Here is a 14,524-nt window from a genome sequence, read left to right on the forward strand (position 1 = left end):
AACCTCAGGAAACATGACCTTATAAAATAAAATTAATCATATATTCATATTTATGCATTAAGTTAACCATATGTGAAATAAACACTTATATGTAAAAGCTAAAGAACTTTGGCATGGGATTAAGAAAGGCAGCCCAGAAACGAGCAATGGTGTAGAACTCCTCCTAGAAGCATTAACCAATAGCGATAAGAAGATTAGTTAATGGTGTTAGGGGTTAGGACTTTCTAGTCTCTACCTTGGCAGGGTACTATATCATTGTCACAGGTGCCACAAATGACACATTCTGTATTTATTTAATATTTTGCTCCAATTCTAAATGCAGCATCACAAAAATCACACAAATGACACAATTCATATTTCAACTTTCAACTACACAAATCTCAAAAAGAGAAAGAAAATACACAAATTGGCCAACACTACATGGCATGTTATTTTATTGAAACTACAAAATAACTTTGGAGTAGAAACCATCCATTTTAGCCCTTAGCTAGCATTTTAGTGTCTTGGCAAACTCAACAACCTTCCATATCTCTGGCATAACATCTTTGACAACACCATGTGCACAAAACCTTTCATCACATTTCACCAACTCAGGTGTGTTGCTTTGGTCAAGCAACTTCACCCCATTGGATATCTCTGTCACCCTCAGCCACCCTAAGAAGCTACCAAGTGCAATGTCCAAGAAACCAATTTGGTTGCCACCATAAAAGGCCATGCCTTTGCTGCTACTTTTAAATACATCCTTCAATAGTGCCAATCCTTGTCTCACTTCCTCTATGAATCTCTTCTTCTTATCTATTTACGATTCTGTTGTAAATATAGCTTTAGTTAGTTATAATTAGCTGTCAAATTGTTATGACATATATACAGTTAGTTAGTTACTATGCAGTTAGTTAGTTACTCTTTTTCTGTTGTGAATCCTTTGTATATAAACCATTTCTTGTAGCACATTCGCCAATGAATTTCAATCTGTTTTCATTCTTCACTTTGATATCTGACATGGTATCAGAAGTTACTCCTTCCGTGCCTACTGCTTCCTCTTGAAGCTTCTCTCTGTGTATTACCTTCTTCTTTATGATTGTTTTCTTCTAAATCGTTTCTTTCCTTCTCCTCTTGGTCATGGCTGTCATTGATGATTCTAACCCCTTAATTCTTCATTCATCCGATAATCCTAGCATTGCTTTAGTTTCACCCCCCCTTACAGGTGAAAACTACAATTCTTGGTAGAAAGCAATGCGCATGGCACTTCATGGGAAGAACAAATATGGGTTTGTCGATGGTTCAATTCCTAAACCTGCTTCGAGTCACTCCACCCATGCTTTGTGGCATCGCAATGATAGTATTCCTAAAACTTTACCAATTAAAAATTACTTTTTTAAGGCTTTTACTTTTGTTGTTAAGAGAATATGGAGTAGAAGAGAAACTTAACAGAAAGTAAAAGGGAAAATTAAATGCACAGCGGAAAGTAAAAGAGTAGGGAAGAAGGAAACAAACACACAAGAGTTTTTATACTGGTTCGACAACAACCCGTGCCTACCTCCAGTCCCCAAGCGACATGCGGTCCTTGAGATTTCTTTCAACCTTGTAAAAATCCTTTTACAAGCAAAGATCCACAAGGGATGTACCCTCCCTTGTTCTCGTTGAACCTAGTGGATGTACCCTCCACTAGAACTGATCCACAAGAGATGTACCCTCTCTTGTTCTCAGTCAAACCCAAGTAGATGTACCCTCTACTTGTACCACAAAGGATGTACCCTCCAATGTGTTAAGACAAAGATCTCAGACTGTTACACCTTTGATACTTTGTGAATGGGGATACAAAAGAATTCTCAGGCGGTTAAACCTTTGAACGCTTTTGTATTAGGGAAAGGGAAGAATCAAAAGAATTCTCAGACTGTGTCGTTTTGAATTCTTTGACAAGGGAGAAGAGAGACACAAAAGAATTCAGGCGGTTAGTCCTTTGTTCTTTTGGAAAAGAGAGAAGAGGGACACAAAAAGAATTCAGGCGGTTAGTCCTTGGCGAATTCTTTTTGGCAAAGGGAGAAGAGAATAAAAAGATGAATAGCACAAGTTTTCAAGGTTTAGAAAACCAGAAAACTTCAGAAAGCTTTTGGTACAAAGAAGAAGAAGAAGTTCAAAGAGATTTCAATGTTTGTAAAGGATTGATTGGAAAAGCAAAAGTATTCAAGATTGTTGTTAGAAAGATTGATTGAAAATGCAAAACAAAGCTTTGCTTTTATAGACTCTTCATGTCTGGTCAAGAAGGCCATTCAGAAGAGTTATAACTTTTAGAAAAACTTAAAACCCATTTGAAAAAGTCAAAACCTTTTTGAAGAGTTACATCTTTTGATTTTTCAGAAACAGTCACTGGTAATCGATTACCAAATAAGTGTAATCGATTACACAAAGCTTTTGAGTGAAACAATGTGACTCTTCATTTTTAAATTTGAATTTCAACGTTCAAGGACAATGGTAATCGATTACCAAAACATTGTAATAGATTACAGCCTTTTGAAAATATTTGGAACGTTGTAAATTCAGTTTGAAAACTTTTTCAAACTCATTTTGCTACTGGTAATCGATTACAACAATATGGTAATCGATTACCAGAGAGTAAAAACTCTTTGGTAAAAGTTTTGTCAAAAACTCATGTGCTATTCAAAGTTTTGAAAAAACTTTTTAATACTTATCTTGATTGAGTCTTTTCTTCATTCTTGAATCTTGAGTCTTGAATCTTGATCTTGATTCTTGAGATCTTGATTCTTGATTGTAGACTTTCTTCTTGAGTCTTGAATTCTTCTTGATTCTTGAACTCTTGACTTGTTCTTGATTCACTTGAGTTGTTCTTTGATCTTTTGAGCTTTTTGTTCATCACCTTTGTCATCATCTTTTGTTGTCATCATTGTTATCATCAAAACACCTTTGAATCATTGTTGATTCATCATGAAGCTTTGCTTCCACAGCATGACTATCCTCCAAATTATAAGAAGAATGGATATTCCTCAGAGGTCAAGAAGCAATCTTCTTCCTCCTCGGAACCATCACACAAGGTTGCTCACCAAGTGTCTGTTGATATACCTAAATCACAACCCTCTTCTGTTGACTTGGGTTCCCAGTTTCAACTTATTGCTCAACAATATAGCCAATTGATGAATCTTTTAGAAAGTCATGCTACCAATGTTGTCATTCTTCATGATGTTTCTTCCATAAGTGGTATGATTCTTTCTACTTCCACTTCCAATTTTCTTCATGATTGTTGGCTTTTAGATTCTGGTGCAAGCATTCATATTACTTGCTCTCTTCATCATTTTAGATCTTATTAGCTTGTTTATGATAAAACTGTAACTCTACCTAATAGTGACATTATACCCATTCTTGCCATTGGTTCAGTTTGTTTAACCAACACCTTAGTCTTGCATAATGTTGCTTACATTCCTAAATTCAAATTCAATTTAATTTCAGTTAGTGCCCTACTAACTAATCCTAATTTGCCCATTTCTTTTCCCAAAATGAATTTGATATTCAGGAGAAGCAAGCTTGCAAGAAGATTGGAAGAGGGGATCTCATCCAAGGCCTTTATGTCCTAGACCTCAAGGACACTCATGATTGCAAATTTACTTTTTTTGTTATCAATTCACACGTAAATTTCACTCTTTGTAAAAATGCTCATATTTGGCATTCTAGGTTTGGTCATATATCATACAAAGTTTTCAATCATTTGAATAATAAAATTGGTTTACAATTCTCTCCTAATTTCTCTTCTTCTAATTTTTTTGTTTGTCCACTTGCTAAATTTAGAAGATTATCCTTTCCTAACTCTAACAATTTATTTGATTTACCTTTTGATTTACTCCATTGTGATATATGGGGTCCCTATGCCCACCTACATATGAGGGGAAGAGATTTTTCCTTACATTGGTAGATGACTGCTCAAGATTCACTTGGCTATTTCTGCTTAAACAAAAATCTGAAGCTTCAATCTATGTGAAACAATTTTTCACCATGGTTCAGACTCAGTTTGGTGTTTCCATCAAGTGCCTCAGATCTGATAATGCTAAAGAGCTTGCTCTCACTCAGTTTTTGACTTCCATAGGCACTCTTCATCAATTTTTTTGTGTTAAGAGACCAAAACAAAATTCAGTAGTGGAAAGGAAGCATCAACATCTGCTCAATGTAGCCAGAGCTTTGTACTTCCAATCTAAAGTTCCTATATCATTTTGGGGAGATTGTGTTACCACTGCAACCTTTCTCATCAACAGAACTCCTTCACCATTACTAAAACACAACTCACCCTTCAACATTCTGTTCAAGAAGGAACCATATTATCTTGCCTTGAGGAGTTTTGGTTGTTTGGCCTTTGCCTCCACTCTTCCATCATCAAGGAACAAGTTCTCCCCTAGAGTAGTACCTGCAGTATTTGTTGGCTATCCAAGAGGTTATAAAGGATACAAATTGTATAGCTTGAACACTAAGAAGTTTTTTGTGTCTAGAGATGTTGTCTTACATGAATCCATTTTTCCCTTTCAAACCATTTCACAGAACCAAGTCATTCTTGATTCCTTACTTGATATGGTTATCCCATCCCTCTCACTAATACATTACCTAACCCTGACCAAAATACTAGCCAATCACCATAGACACCTGCTAACTCTATCTAAGATCCAAGTGATCCACCCTTAGTCCCTAGCCCAGATCAACTTGACCTTTTGCCTTTTGTCACTTTAAGAAGGAATACACGCCACACTAAGCCTCCCTTATACTTGTCTGACTATGTTACACCAAAACCAAAGACTGCATATCTGATCCAACATCATTGTTCCTTGTTGGCTCTTAGCTCCCCTTACAGAGCTCTCATTAACCAAATTTCAGCTATATATGAACCTTAATTTTATCATCAAGTTGCCCCCTATCCTGAATGGCGTCAGGCAATGAATGAGGAAATCAAAGCTCTTGAGGAAAATTCCACCTGGACACTTGTTCCCTTACCACCTGATAAGCATTATATAGGTTGTAGATGGGTGCATAAGGTTAAATATAAAATGGATGGCTCTGTGGATAGATACAAAGCTCGATTGGTTGCCAAAGGGTATACTCAACAAGCTGGAATCGATTTCTTTGATACTTTTTCTCCAATGGCCAAGCTTACCACTGTGAGAGTTTTGCTCTATGTTGCTGCTGCTAGAAACTGGTGCCTTCTCCAATTAGATGTTAATAATGCTTTTTTGAATGGAGATTTGTTTGAAGAAGTTTATATGGAACTTCCCAAAGGTTACAAGTCAGAAAATTCTTGCTTGGTAGGCAAATTGAACAAATCATTGTATGGACTTAGACAAGCTTCTAGACAATGGTTTTGTAAGTTCTCCACTACCCTTCTTAGTCATGGGTTCCATCAGTCCAAGCATGATTACTCCCTATTCACCATTGGTTCAGGGAATTCCTTAGTCATTCTACTAGTGTATGTAGATGACATCATCCTGTCTGGACCAAATTCTACCTCTGTGCAGGCTATTCAGACCCAATTGCAATCTATGTTTCAATTGAAGATCCTTGGCCCTTTGAAATATTTCCTTGGCTTAGAAATAGCTAAATCCAGCAGAGGTATCTCACTCGCCTAGAAAAAATACATTGGCATGCAAACCTTCCAATCTTCCAATGGATCCCAACTTGAAGCTCAATCTTCATGATGGAGACTTACTCCCTGATCCCTCAATGTATAAGAGGTTAATTGGTAGATTGGTTTATCTGACCATTTCACGTCCTGATATAACATTTGTTGTGAATCGCTTGAGTCAATATATGAAAGAACCTAGAGTTCCTCACCTAAATGTTGTCCATCATCTTTTGCAGTATCTCAAATCTGCTCTAGGACAAGGCTTATTTTTCCCTGCTCAGAACTCTCTCAAACTCACTGCCTTTGCTGATGCTGATTGAGCCAGCTGTGTTGATACCAGGAGGTCCACTTTTGGCTTTTGTGTGTTTTTAGGGAATAACCTTCTCTCTTGGCGTTCTAAGAAACAACCAACTGTTTCTAAATCGTCCACAGAGGCTGAATATCGTGCTTTGTCTTTTGTTACTAGTGAAGTTTTTTGGTTGAGAAGGTTACTTCTTCACTTTGAAATTGATATGCCCTCTGTGATGTTGTTTTGTGATAATAAATCTGCTATAAGCCTTGCCTCTAACCCTGCGCACCACGAACGGTCCAAACACATTGACATAGACCACCATTTCATCAGGGAGTTTGTTCAATCCAATGTCATCAAGCTTGTCCATGTCAAGAGCCAACACCAAGTTGCTGATGTTTTTACAAAAGCTCTTCCAGGACCAATTTTTGGTAAAGTCATTGCCAAGTTGGGAATAATTAACATCTATTCGCCAACTTGAGGGAGGTATCACAATTCTGTTGTAAATATAGCTTTAGTTAGTTATAATTAGCTGTCAAACTATTATGACATATATACAGTTAGTTAGTTACTATGTAGTTAGTTAGTTACTCTTTTTCTGTTTTGAATCCTTTGTATATAAATCATTTCTTGTAACGCATTCACCAATGAATTTCAATCTGTTTTCATTCTTCACTTTGATATCTGACATCATCCTTTCCTTTGGCTCCTCTAATGGATCTCATGGTCGGGTACCACTACATGCATAGTCTCAATTTCATATTTCAAATCTTGCACATTCAAACAATGTTGAGTTTTAACAGGCATATGTTGTGTTAAAGTAATTTTTTTACATGTGAACTAATGAAACATTATTGTCAATCAACCTCATCGTTATAACTTTAAAGATAATTATTATACAAACTTATTGTACACAATGATTTATATGATTTACGATTAGATAATAGCTTAATAGACTTGTGCACTTGTATTATTTATTCAATAATTTTACGTTGCAATTTTGGGAGACACTATAGTCATTATGCTAAAATTGTAAGCTTTTATATTTATTGAAAGTGGCAGATATGCAATGGTTTTAGCTTTCATTCTAGTTTCCACTTGGGTTGACTAATAAATTGAGATAATGAATTTTAATCTTTCAGCATACAAACATTAGCTACAATGGAAGTTTTAAAATGTCTATTGAACACACATAAAGGGAAAAAATATTGTTTTTATTTTTGAGGTATATATTTGAGAATTATGTAAAAGGAGATAGATATACTATTGCTTTTATCATATACATTATAGTATTATTTTTATGTTTAAATAATGAAATTGAATTTAAATATTCTACAAACCCTTAAAATTATGCCCTTTTTATTTAGTCTATTTAAATTTCATTCATTTATATTCTTATATATTAACAAAAATAGTATATTTTCAGCCCTAGATATTACAGTCATTCACAAATCACTATTAGTGTGCCTTTTGAAATAATTATTATAAAAATCAACAAACTTAATATACATTGTGTTTATTGTGTTTATGATTAGTTGACAATGTAAAACTATTTTACACTATCAATACATAACTTGTTTTCTCATTTTCAAAAGCTAAAACAAAATAACATTATAAAAGCTAGAGAGCATTGGCATGGTATTCACAAAGGGTTATTTTACCTTTTCATCAATATAAGCAGCAGCCCAGAAACAAGCAACGGCGTGGTCATAAGGATTAGAGGGGACAATGGGAGAGGCAGAGGACCAAACATCATCCACATACTGCACAATGATGAAAAACTCACTATGGGTTTTGTCCCTGTGAATGAGAACAGGGATTTTCTTGTAAATGGGGTTGGATTGAAGGAGAAGCTGACTTTTGGACTCCAACCTTTCCTCAATGAATTCATACTCCACTGATTTGTTGTTTAGAGCTATGCGAGCCATCAACACAAATGGACTTGGCGATGCCCCCAACAACTTGACCTCACTCGGTCTTGGTATGTTCAATAGTCATAAGAAGATTAGTTGATGGGGGGGTAGGACCTAGGAGGTTAGGTCACAACGTGAACTTGGAATGCTAGATGATGTTGTGTTAGTATAATCTACCTGCCAACTAATTTACTGCACCTACTTGTTGGTGTCCTTTCATTAACGACACTAGTACACTTGTGCAAAAACATGAGTTTAAGTGATTAACTTTGGTATATGATCATTGTGTAAAGATTTACATTATCAATCAATCAAAAACTACCTTATGTATTATTTTTAAATCAATTACAAAAATCAAGAATCTTAACATACATGTTAATTTACTATTAGATGATAATATAAAAATCTTCTACACTAACACTATCAAGTGTCAAATGTGTGTGTGTGCTTGCGTGCGCGCGCGTGTGGGTGGGTATTCATACCAACATATCAGGATATGCATGTAACTCCAGTATCCTAATTTCAGGAAATCGTGTGGATACTGGTGTACCAACAGCCACTTCTTTGCATATATTAATTTCAGTTTTCCAATTAGAAGAGTTTTACTCTTTACTAGCACTCCTGCATCTTTTTTGAGAGGATCAGAAAGCATATTGTAATATGAAATGGCAGCAACTAACAGTAACTAAAGCTATGAATGTTCTCATCTTTCACTGGCTATTAATCCAGACAACATTTCACATTAGGCAATGATTACTTGGGCATTGGAGGTTACAATAGTGCAATCACTGTCAAAAGTAGATACCTAAAATGAACAGCTTAAAGTAGTCCCTCAAAGAATGTTAGCATGTCCAAATAGAATGATCAAATATTGAAATTGTCAAAAAATAAATGAAAAGTTTTGACAAACAGGCATAGTTGCCTTTTGCAAGAAGTGTGGCAATTGAGAATTATGAGATAATATATCTGTAAACACCATATCCTTATGCTCTTCAAATATTGGGAACACTATGAAAAATAATCACAGTAGAGAAAAAAGAGAAAAAAATTACCAGTGAGATCATATGGTATAAAAAGGTATAGGTATCCATACTACTATGATACAAAATTCTTAGTACAGGGTAGAAAACAAAGTTTAGAAAACAAACAAGTATAAAACCCTGGTTACATATAAATAAGAAAGAAAAACAGCCAAAAGTAGTGGTGACTACTTCAGGTAGCTTGCAAGATGTCCATGTTTGGATCTCTGTGCTGTTGAAGTTCCTAATTTGGACTTTCTGCACTTGCTGATTATTATTATTCTTAAGACCAACTAAACTTGTGTACAAAATCAGGTTACTATTCTTGATAGGGTCTTGAGAGTAGTTTGTTAGAATAATAATTAGTAGCAAGTGTGATTAGGTATGCTGGGCAGTTTAAGTATTGGGAGTAGGGAATTAGTTTAAATAGGAGGAGAGAGTAAGATGGGGAATTCACAGATTTGTTATCATTTGAGAAACTGAGCATTAGCTCTGTTGAAGAAAGGGGAAACCCTTTGTGAAGGAGAAATAAATCCCAGGTTCTTTGTAATTAATAAACACTAACAAAGCATAATTTTTCCTTCCTTTCCTTTCTCTGTTTGCCTCATTTTTCTCCCTGAACATATAACCCATTTCTGGTCTCCTCAAAATTTCCAACACATTTGAATCCATTATTTACAACTAAATTTTTTTTGTAATTAATGTACTCCTAGAACTAAATTATTAACTAGAATTTGTTTCAATGGATTCCAGCAAATTAATAGGACTAGTACATAGAAAGGAAAGAAAGAGGGAAAAAAAATATGAATCTTTATTGATGATGTTACAGTCCACCAACCCTATATCAGTGTGATAATCAGATCAGTCTCTGAAACTAAGAATACAGAATACAACTCAATATTAGGCTCTTTTGAGTGGTCTTCCACATTCCACCTCACTATCTTTCATGATAACAATCTTCCCTCTCCCTGTTTCCCTCCTTGACTATTTTATACTAGTAACTGAATTTGTTTATATCAATAACTATTCTGTTACACTTTTCTTAAATCCCCTTCTAACCACACCCCCCAACCTTTTTTCCTTCTATAAATTTTCTTTATTGGTGTCTCCTATCACAGATGAAATCAAATTGTCACATCATATAATCCTTTTACTAAAGAGTAATGACTTTTTTTACATTAGAAGTAATGCTTCATTCAAGTATACAAAAGATAGAAATTTCAGCAAGATTAAATGAATTTAAAATTTTAGCACTTGCATCAACTACAAAGTACAACATCATTGATTACTGTTCTCCATAACAGGTCTTAAAGGATGGAAAAGAATACCAGAAAAAAAGAAGGTTGCAATAGTTGCTTTCATTTAAAATTTCTATTTACATGTTTCCATTATGTGTGTATGTGCATGCATGTGATTTCTTATACAGCACACACATCCATCTTGCAAGCCCCAACACTATTTAGATCTCCATGCCGTTGAAGTGCCTGATTTTGCTCTTTTGCAGTTGCCAATTATTGTTATTATTCTTAAGAACAACTAAACTTATACAAAATTCAGATTACCATTTCAGACATTTTTTTAAAGTTATGACTGAAATTTCGAACAATTAATTTATTCCTTCCAACAAATTAACGAAAACTAATTTTAATAGATTCATGCAAACTAAATCAAATTTTGTCACACCATTTAACCTTATCAAATTTCAATAAATATTAATGATGTTTTTACATCTGCAGTAATGCTTCATTCAAGCAAACAAGATAGATGTTTCGGCAAGATTCCATTAAAAAAATTTAAAATTTTAGCACTTACATGATTACATCAACTCTGAAGCAAATCATCATTGATCACAGTTCTCTATAACAGGTCCTAAAGGATGGGAAAGCAACACCAGGAAAATAGAATTTGCAAGAATTGCTTCTATTTAAAATCTCTATTTAGTATTGACCTTTTTCTATTAAAAGAAATCTCTATAACATTTGTAGAAATGTCTATTACATTTGTTTCTTGCACAATCCCAACACAATATCCTAAAAAAAATTGAAGTTTCCTTTGAGGATGTAAGCCTCCTGTGTGTTCGTGTGTGTGTTACTATGATAATCTGCTTTCATGTTTTGGAAAATACCTGGAAGTCAAGTGTCACTCTTTTAATGATGAGGGTAGCTGGTGTCATGATACGCAAGTTACTTTCAATGGAACTACCAAGAAAGAAGAAGCAGACACAAACAACAATTACCAGCCGATAATTCCATCATAAACTGGCATACACAGATGTCAACTAAGTTTTCTTAACAAGACATTTCTCTATTGCTTCATCACAAAGTTCAAGAGTATTTTCCCAGTTCGCTTCTTCATAGTTTATGTCAACAAAATATCATATATCTCTTTTTCTGCAATGAACCCATGTTCTCATCTCCTCAAATAGCTTCCTAGCCTCCACAAATTTCTTCCTCTTATAGAAACCCTTTATAAGAGCATTATAGGAAGCATCAGTTAGACTAAATCCCTTTTCAACTATATCTTTATGCAAGAACCATGCCTCTTTCATATTTCTAGCTTTACAATGCCCTTTAATCAAAATATTATAGGTATTACAGTCAGGCATCACTCCTTGAGCACACATCCTCATATAAATCTCAGTAGTGGCACACATGTTATTTCTAATACAGTGCTGCTTCATAAGAGAATTGAATGTTGTTGCATTTGGCATTATACCTTTGTCCAACATCCATTTGATTAGTCTTTCACCATCTTCCAACATCCCTGACATGCAAAGCCCATTCATTAGCACATTGAATGTAACAATTGTAGGTTGAAGTCCTTTATCAAGCATAATCCGCAGCAATTCATGAGCCTTGGCCATTTCACCCATCTTACAATAAGCATCCATGAGTGTAGTATATGTAATAGTGTCAGGATAAAACCCTGCCAGATCCATTTCTTCCATAAGTTTTACAGCTTGCTCTATATTTCCTACCTTACAGAGACCATTGATCAATGCATTATATGTGCAGACATTCGGTTGAAGGCCCTTTTCAGACATTTCATGAAGAAGCTCATTTGCTATATCTACCTCTCCACGTTTACACAGGCCATCAACTAATGCAGTATAAGTGACAACATTAGGAGTCAGACCCTTCTCAACCATCTGGTTGTGAAGAGAGAATGCCTCTTTCATTTTCCTGGCCTTGCAATACCCGTCAATAAGAGCAGTATAAGTAACTTCGTCTGGTTCCAACCCTTAGTTGAACATTTCACTTAACAGTTTGAATGCTTCCACCACCTTTCCAGCTTGACAAAGCCCATGAATCATGGAAGTCTATGTCACAAAATCAGGAACTATTTTCTTACTCTTCATTTCATCAAAGAGTTTGTATTCAGCTGAAACATTCCCAGACTTGCCAAAACCACTGATGAGAGTTGTATACACCACATTATCAGGAAAAATCCTCTGATTTTTCATCTCCCTCAAGACCTGCCCTGCTTCAACTACTCTACCAGTCTTACAAAGAAGAGAAATTATGCTAATGTACGTGTATTGATTCGGTTTCAATCCCTTTCTCTGCAACTCTTCCATGAGCTTCAAGACCTTTCCTTCAACCTGACAATATCCATCAATTATAATGCTATAACTAACAACATCCAGAACATTCCCCCTAAACTCCATCTGTATTACCAGATTATGTGCTTCTTTTACCCTTCCCAATTGACAAAGCGAATGAAGAATAATGTTATACGACACAGTGTTCCAACAAACACCCACTTCTGGATACTCTCTGAACACCCTAATTCCCGTCTTTATCCCATCAAAACTGTTAGATAGCCTAGCTAGAAACAAATTACAAGAATCTACAGAGACAAGAACACCGTAATTTAACAACTTATCAAACAGTTTCCCAGCTTCTAGAAGCAACCCTGCCTCAACAAGAACTAGGAAGAACACATCAAACACACGGGGATGTGCACCCCAGTCCTTGTAAGTATAAATCAACCTCTCAGTAAATCGATCAAAAGAGTTTCCAACGTCCAAATGGGACTTTTCCCAGAACTCGAAAACCAGCCTGTGAGCCATTCTCAGATCCTTAGAAGCCACCGCAATCTGAACCACAATGCAAAGGGCTTCCAAGGAAGGGTCCCTGCGAGGCGCGCCCAGTTGAAGAAATCCAACACGAGTTTATAGTCATCCCTGATGTTCATAAGAACCCAAATGAGATGATCAGGCTTGAACTTCGACTCAAAGGGCTTGAGAATCCGGCGAAGAGGCTCGGCGCAGCACTGCTTAATGGTGGTGGAAATGTGGTGCACAAAGTCAGTGTCTGGCATTGCTTGAACCCAAAGAAGTGGAAAGTTTCACACTCAAACATCTTGGACCAAAACCCAGAAAGGGATTATGATGACAATGATAGTGAAAACAATGGAAATAAGAGGAGATAGCTACTCTCTTCATGTGCAAGAGGTAAACCCATTACACAAGTTTTGAACTTTCTCTTCTACTCTGCCAAAAGAGAGGGTTTTTCATTGTCAATTCAAATATGCAAGCAACAACCTTTGGTCGGGTTCTGTCACGGAAACCAGTAGCCCGACACAGTACGAGAATAATTGCACTTTCTTCTTCTTTACTTTTTGAATAAACAGAGCGAACAATAGAGTGAAATGAATAATGAAAGAGCCTGAGAAGATAGAGAGGGGTGAAAGAAAAAGCTCTAATCTTTTCGTCTTCGATTTGTTGTGCGTTAAGAGGTTGCGGCTATCGTCTCAGGAAAACGGTTTCGAAGCTTAGGCGAAGATGGAGCATGGCCAAGGCTACCCGGAAAAGAGCGAAACGAATAAATGGGGGTGTTTTTTTTTTTTTTAATTACTATTAGGAGTTCGTTTTGAATTATTATCCAAATATGGAAATGGAGATGTTATAACTTCTTTACTATAAAATATTTATAATTTCAATTAATTTTATAAAAAATTACTACTTTTAGGTTGTCAGTCATTTTTTTTTACAACTTTAAAATTGTTTATGTTTTTTTTTTAAAAATTATAAAAGTCATAAATTCATTTGTCACTTCTATTTTTTTGTTTTCCGTATATTTTTTTAATTGTAAATAATTTGTTAATTTAATTATTTTATAAATAAATTTTTTCTTTCACTTTTTTTAGTTTTATTTAATATTTTGTATATATTTTTATATGGTTTTATTTAATATTTTTTATATTTTTTAATATTATTTTATTTGATATATTTTTAAATTTTTTTAAAATGGTTTTATTTAAAATTTTCCTAATTTTTGGTATGTTATTTTATTTACTATATTTTCTACATTTATTTTTTTCACTATTATCTATATTTTCTGTATTTAATATTTTCTATATTTTTTTATTAATGTTAAGGATTATTATTTGTTTTGTAAATTAAAAAAATAATACAAAAGATTTAAATTTAAAAAGACTTAAATTTAAATAAAAATATTAAAATGTATTACATGTTCGTTTAACAAAAATATTAATAGTGGGATGATGTCTGAGAACGAATTTCTTATATATATGTATCGAGGTCTCTCATTTTATTGTACTAAATTTGTTGGTGATTTTTGTCCTTTTGTTTTACGACCTCTTGTTCTAGGATGATCATGTATAATTGTTTGTTGTTGTTGAGGAACATGTGTTCTAGGATAATCATGTATAACTGTTTGTTGTTGTT

The 14,524-nt window shown here is 34.7% G+C and overlaps 1 protein-coding gene and 1 pseudogene across 1 annotated transcript; both read right to left on the minus strand.

Annotated features, from left to right (window-relative positions):
• Positions 1-487: 487 nt before the first annotated feature.
• On the minus strand, positions 488-9,504 carry LOC121173931 (glutathione S-transferase U17-like). The gene is made up of 4 exons (XM_041011781.1): positions 9,398-9,504; positions 7,562-7,877; positions 6,590-6,637; positions 488-790 (listed from the first exon to the last, which is right to left on the minus strand). Exons 1-4 carry the CDS (start codon positions 9,502-9,504, stop codon positions 488-490), a joined length of 774 nt encoding a protein of 257 aa, XP_040867715.1.
• A 1,246-nt stretch (positions 9,505-10,750) lies between these two features.
• LOC100813411 (pentatricopeptide repeat-containing protein At1g05670, mitochondrial-like) lies at positions 10,751-13,846 on the minus strand (annotated as a pseudogene).
• Between the last annotated feature and the right edge of the window lie 678 nt (positions 13,847-14,524).

The sequence above is a fragment of the Glycine max genome, chromosome 18, assembly GCF_000004515.6.
Source record: "Glycine max cultivar Williams 82 chromosome 18, Glycine_max_v4.0, whole genome shotgun sequence".
Lineage (NCBI taxonomy): Eukaryota > Viridiplantae > Streptophyta > Magnoliopsida > Fabales > Fabaceae > Glycine > Glycine max.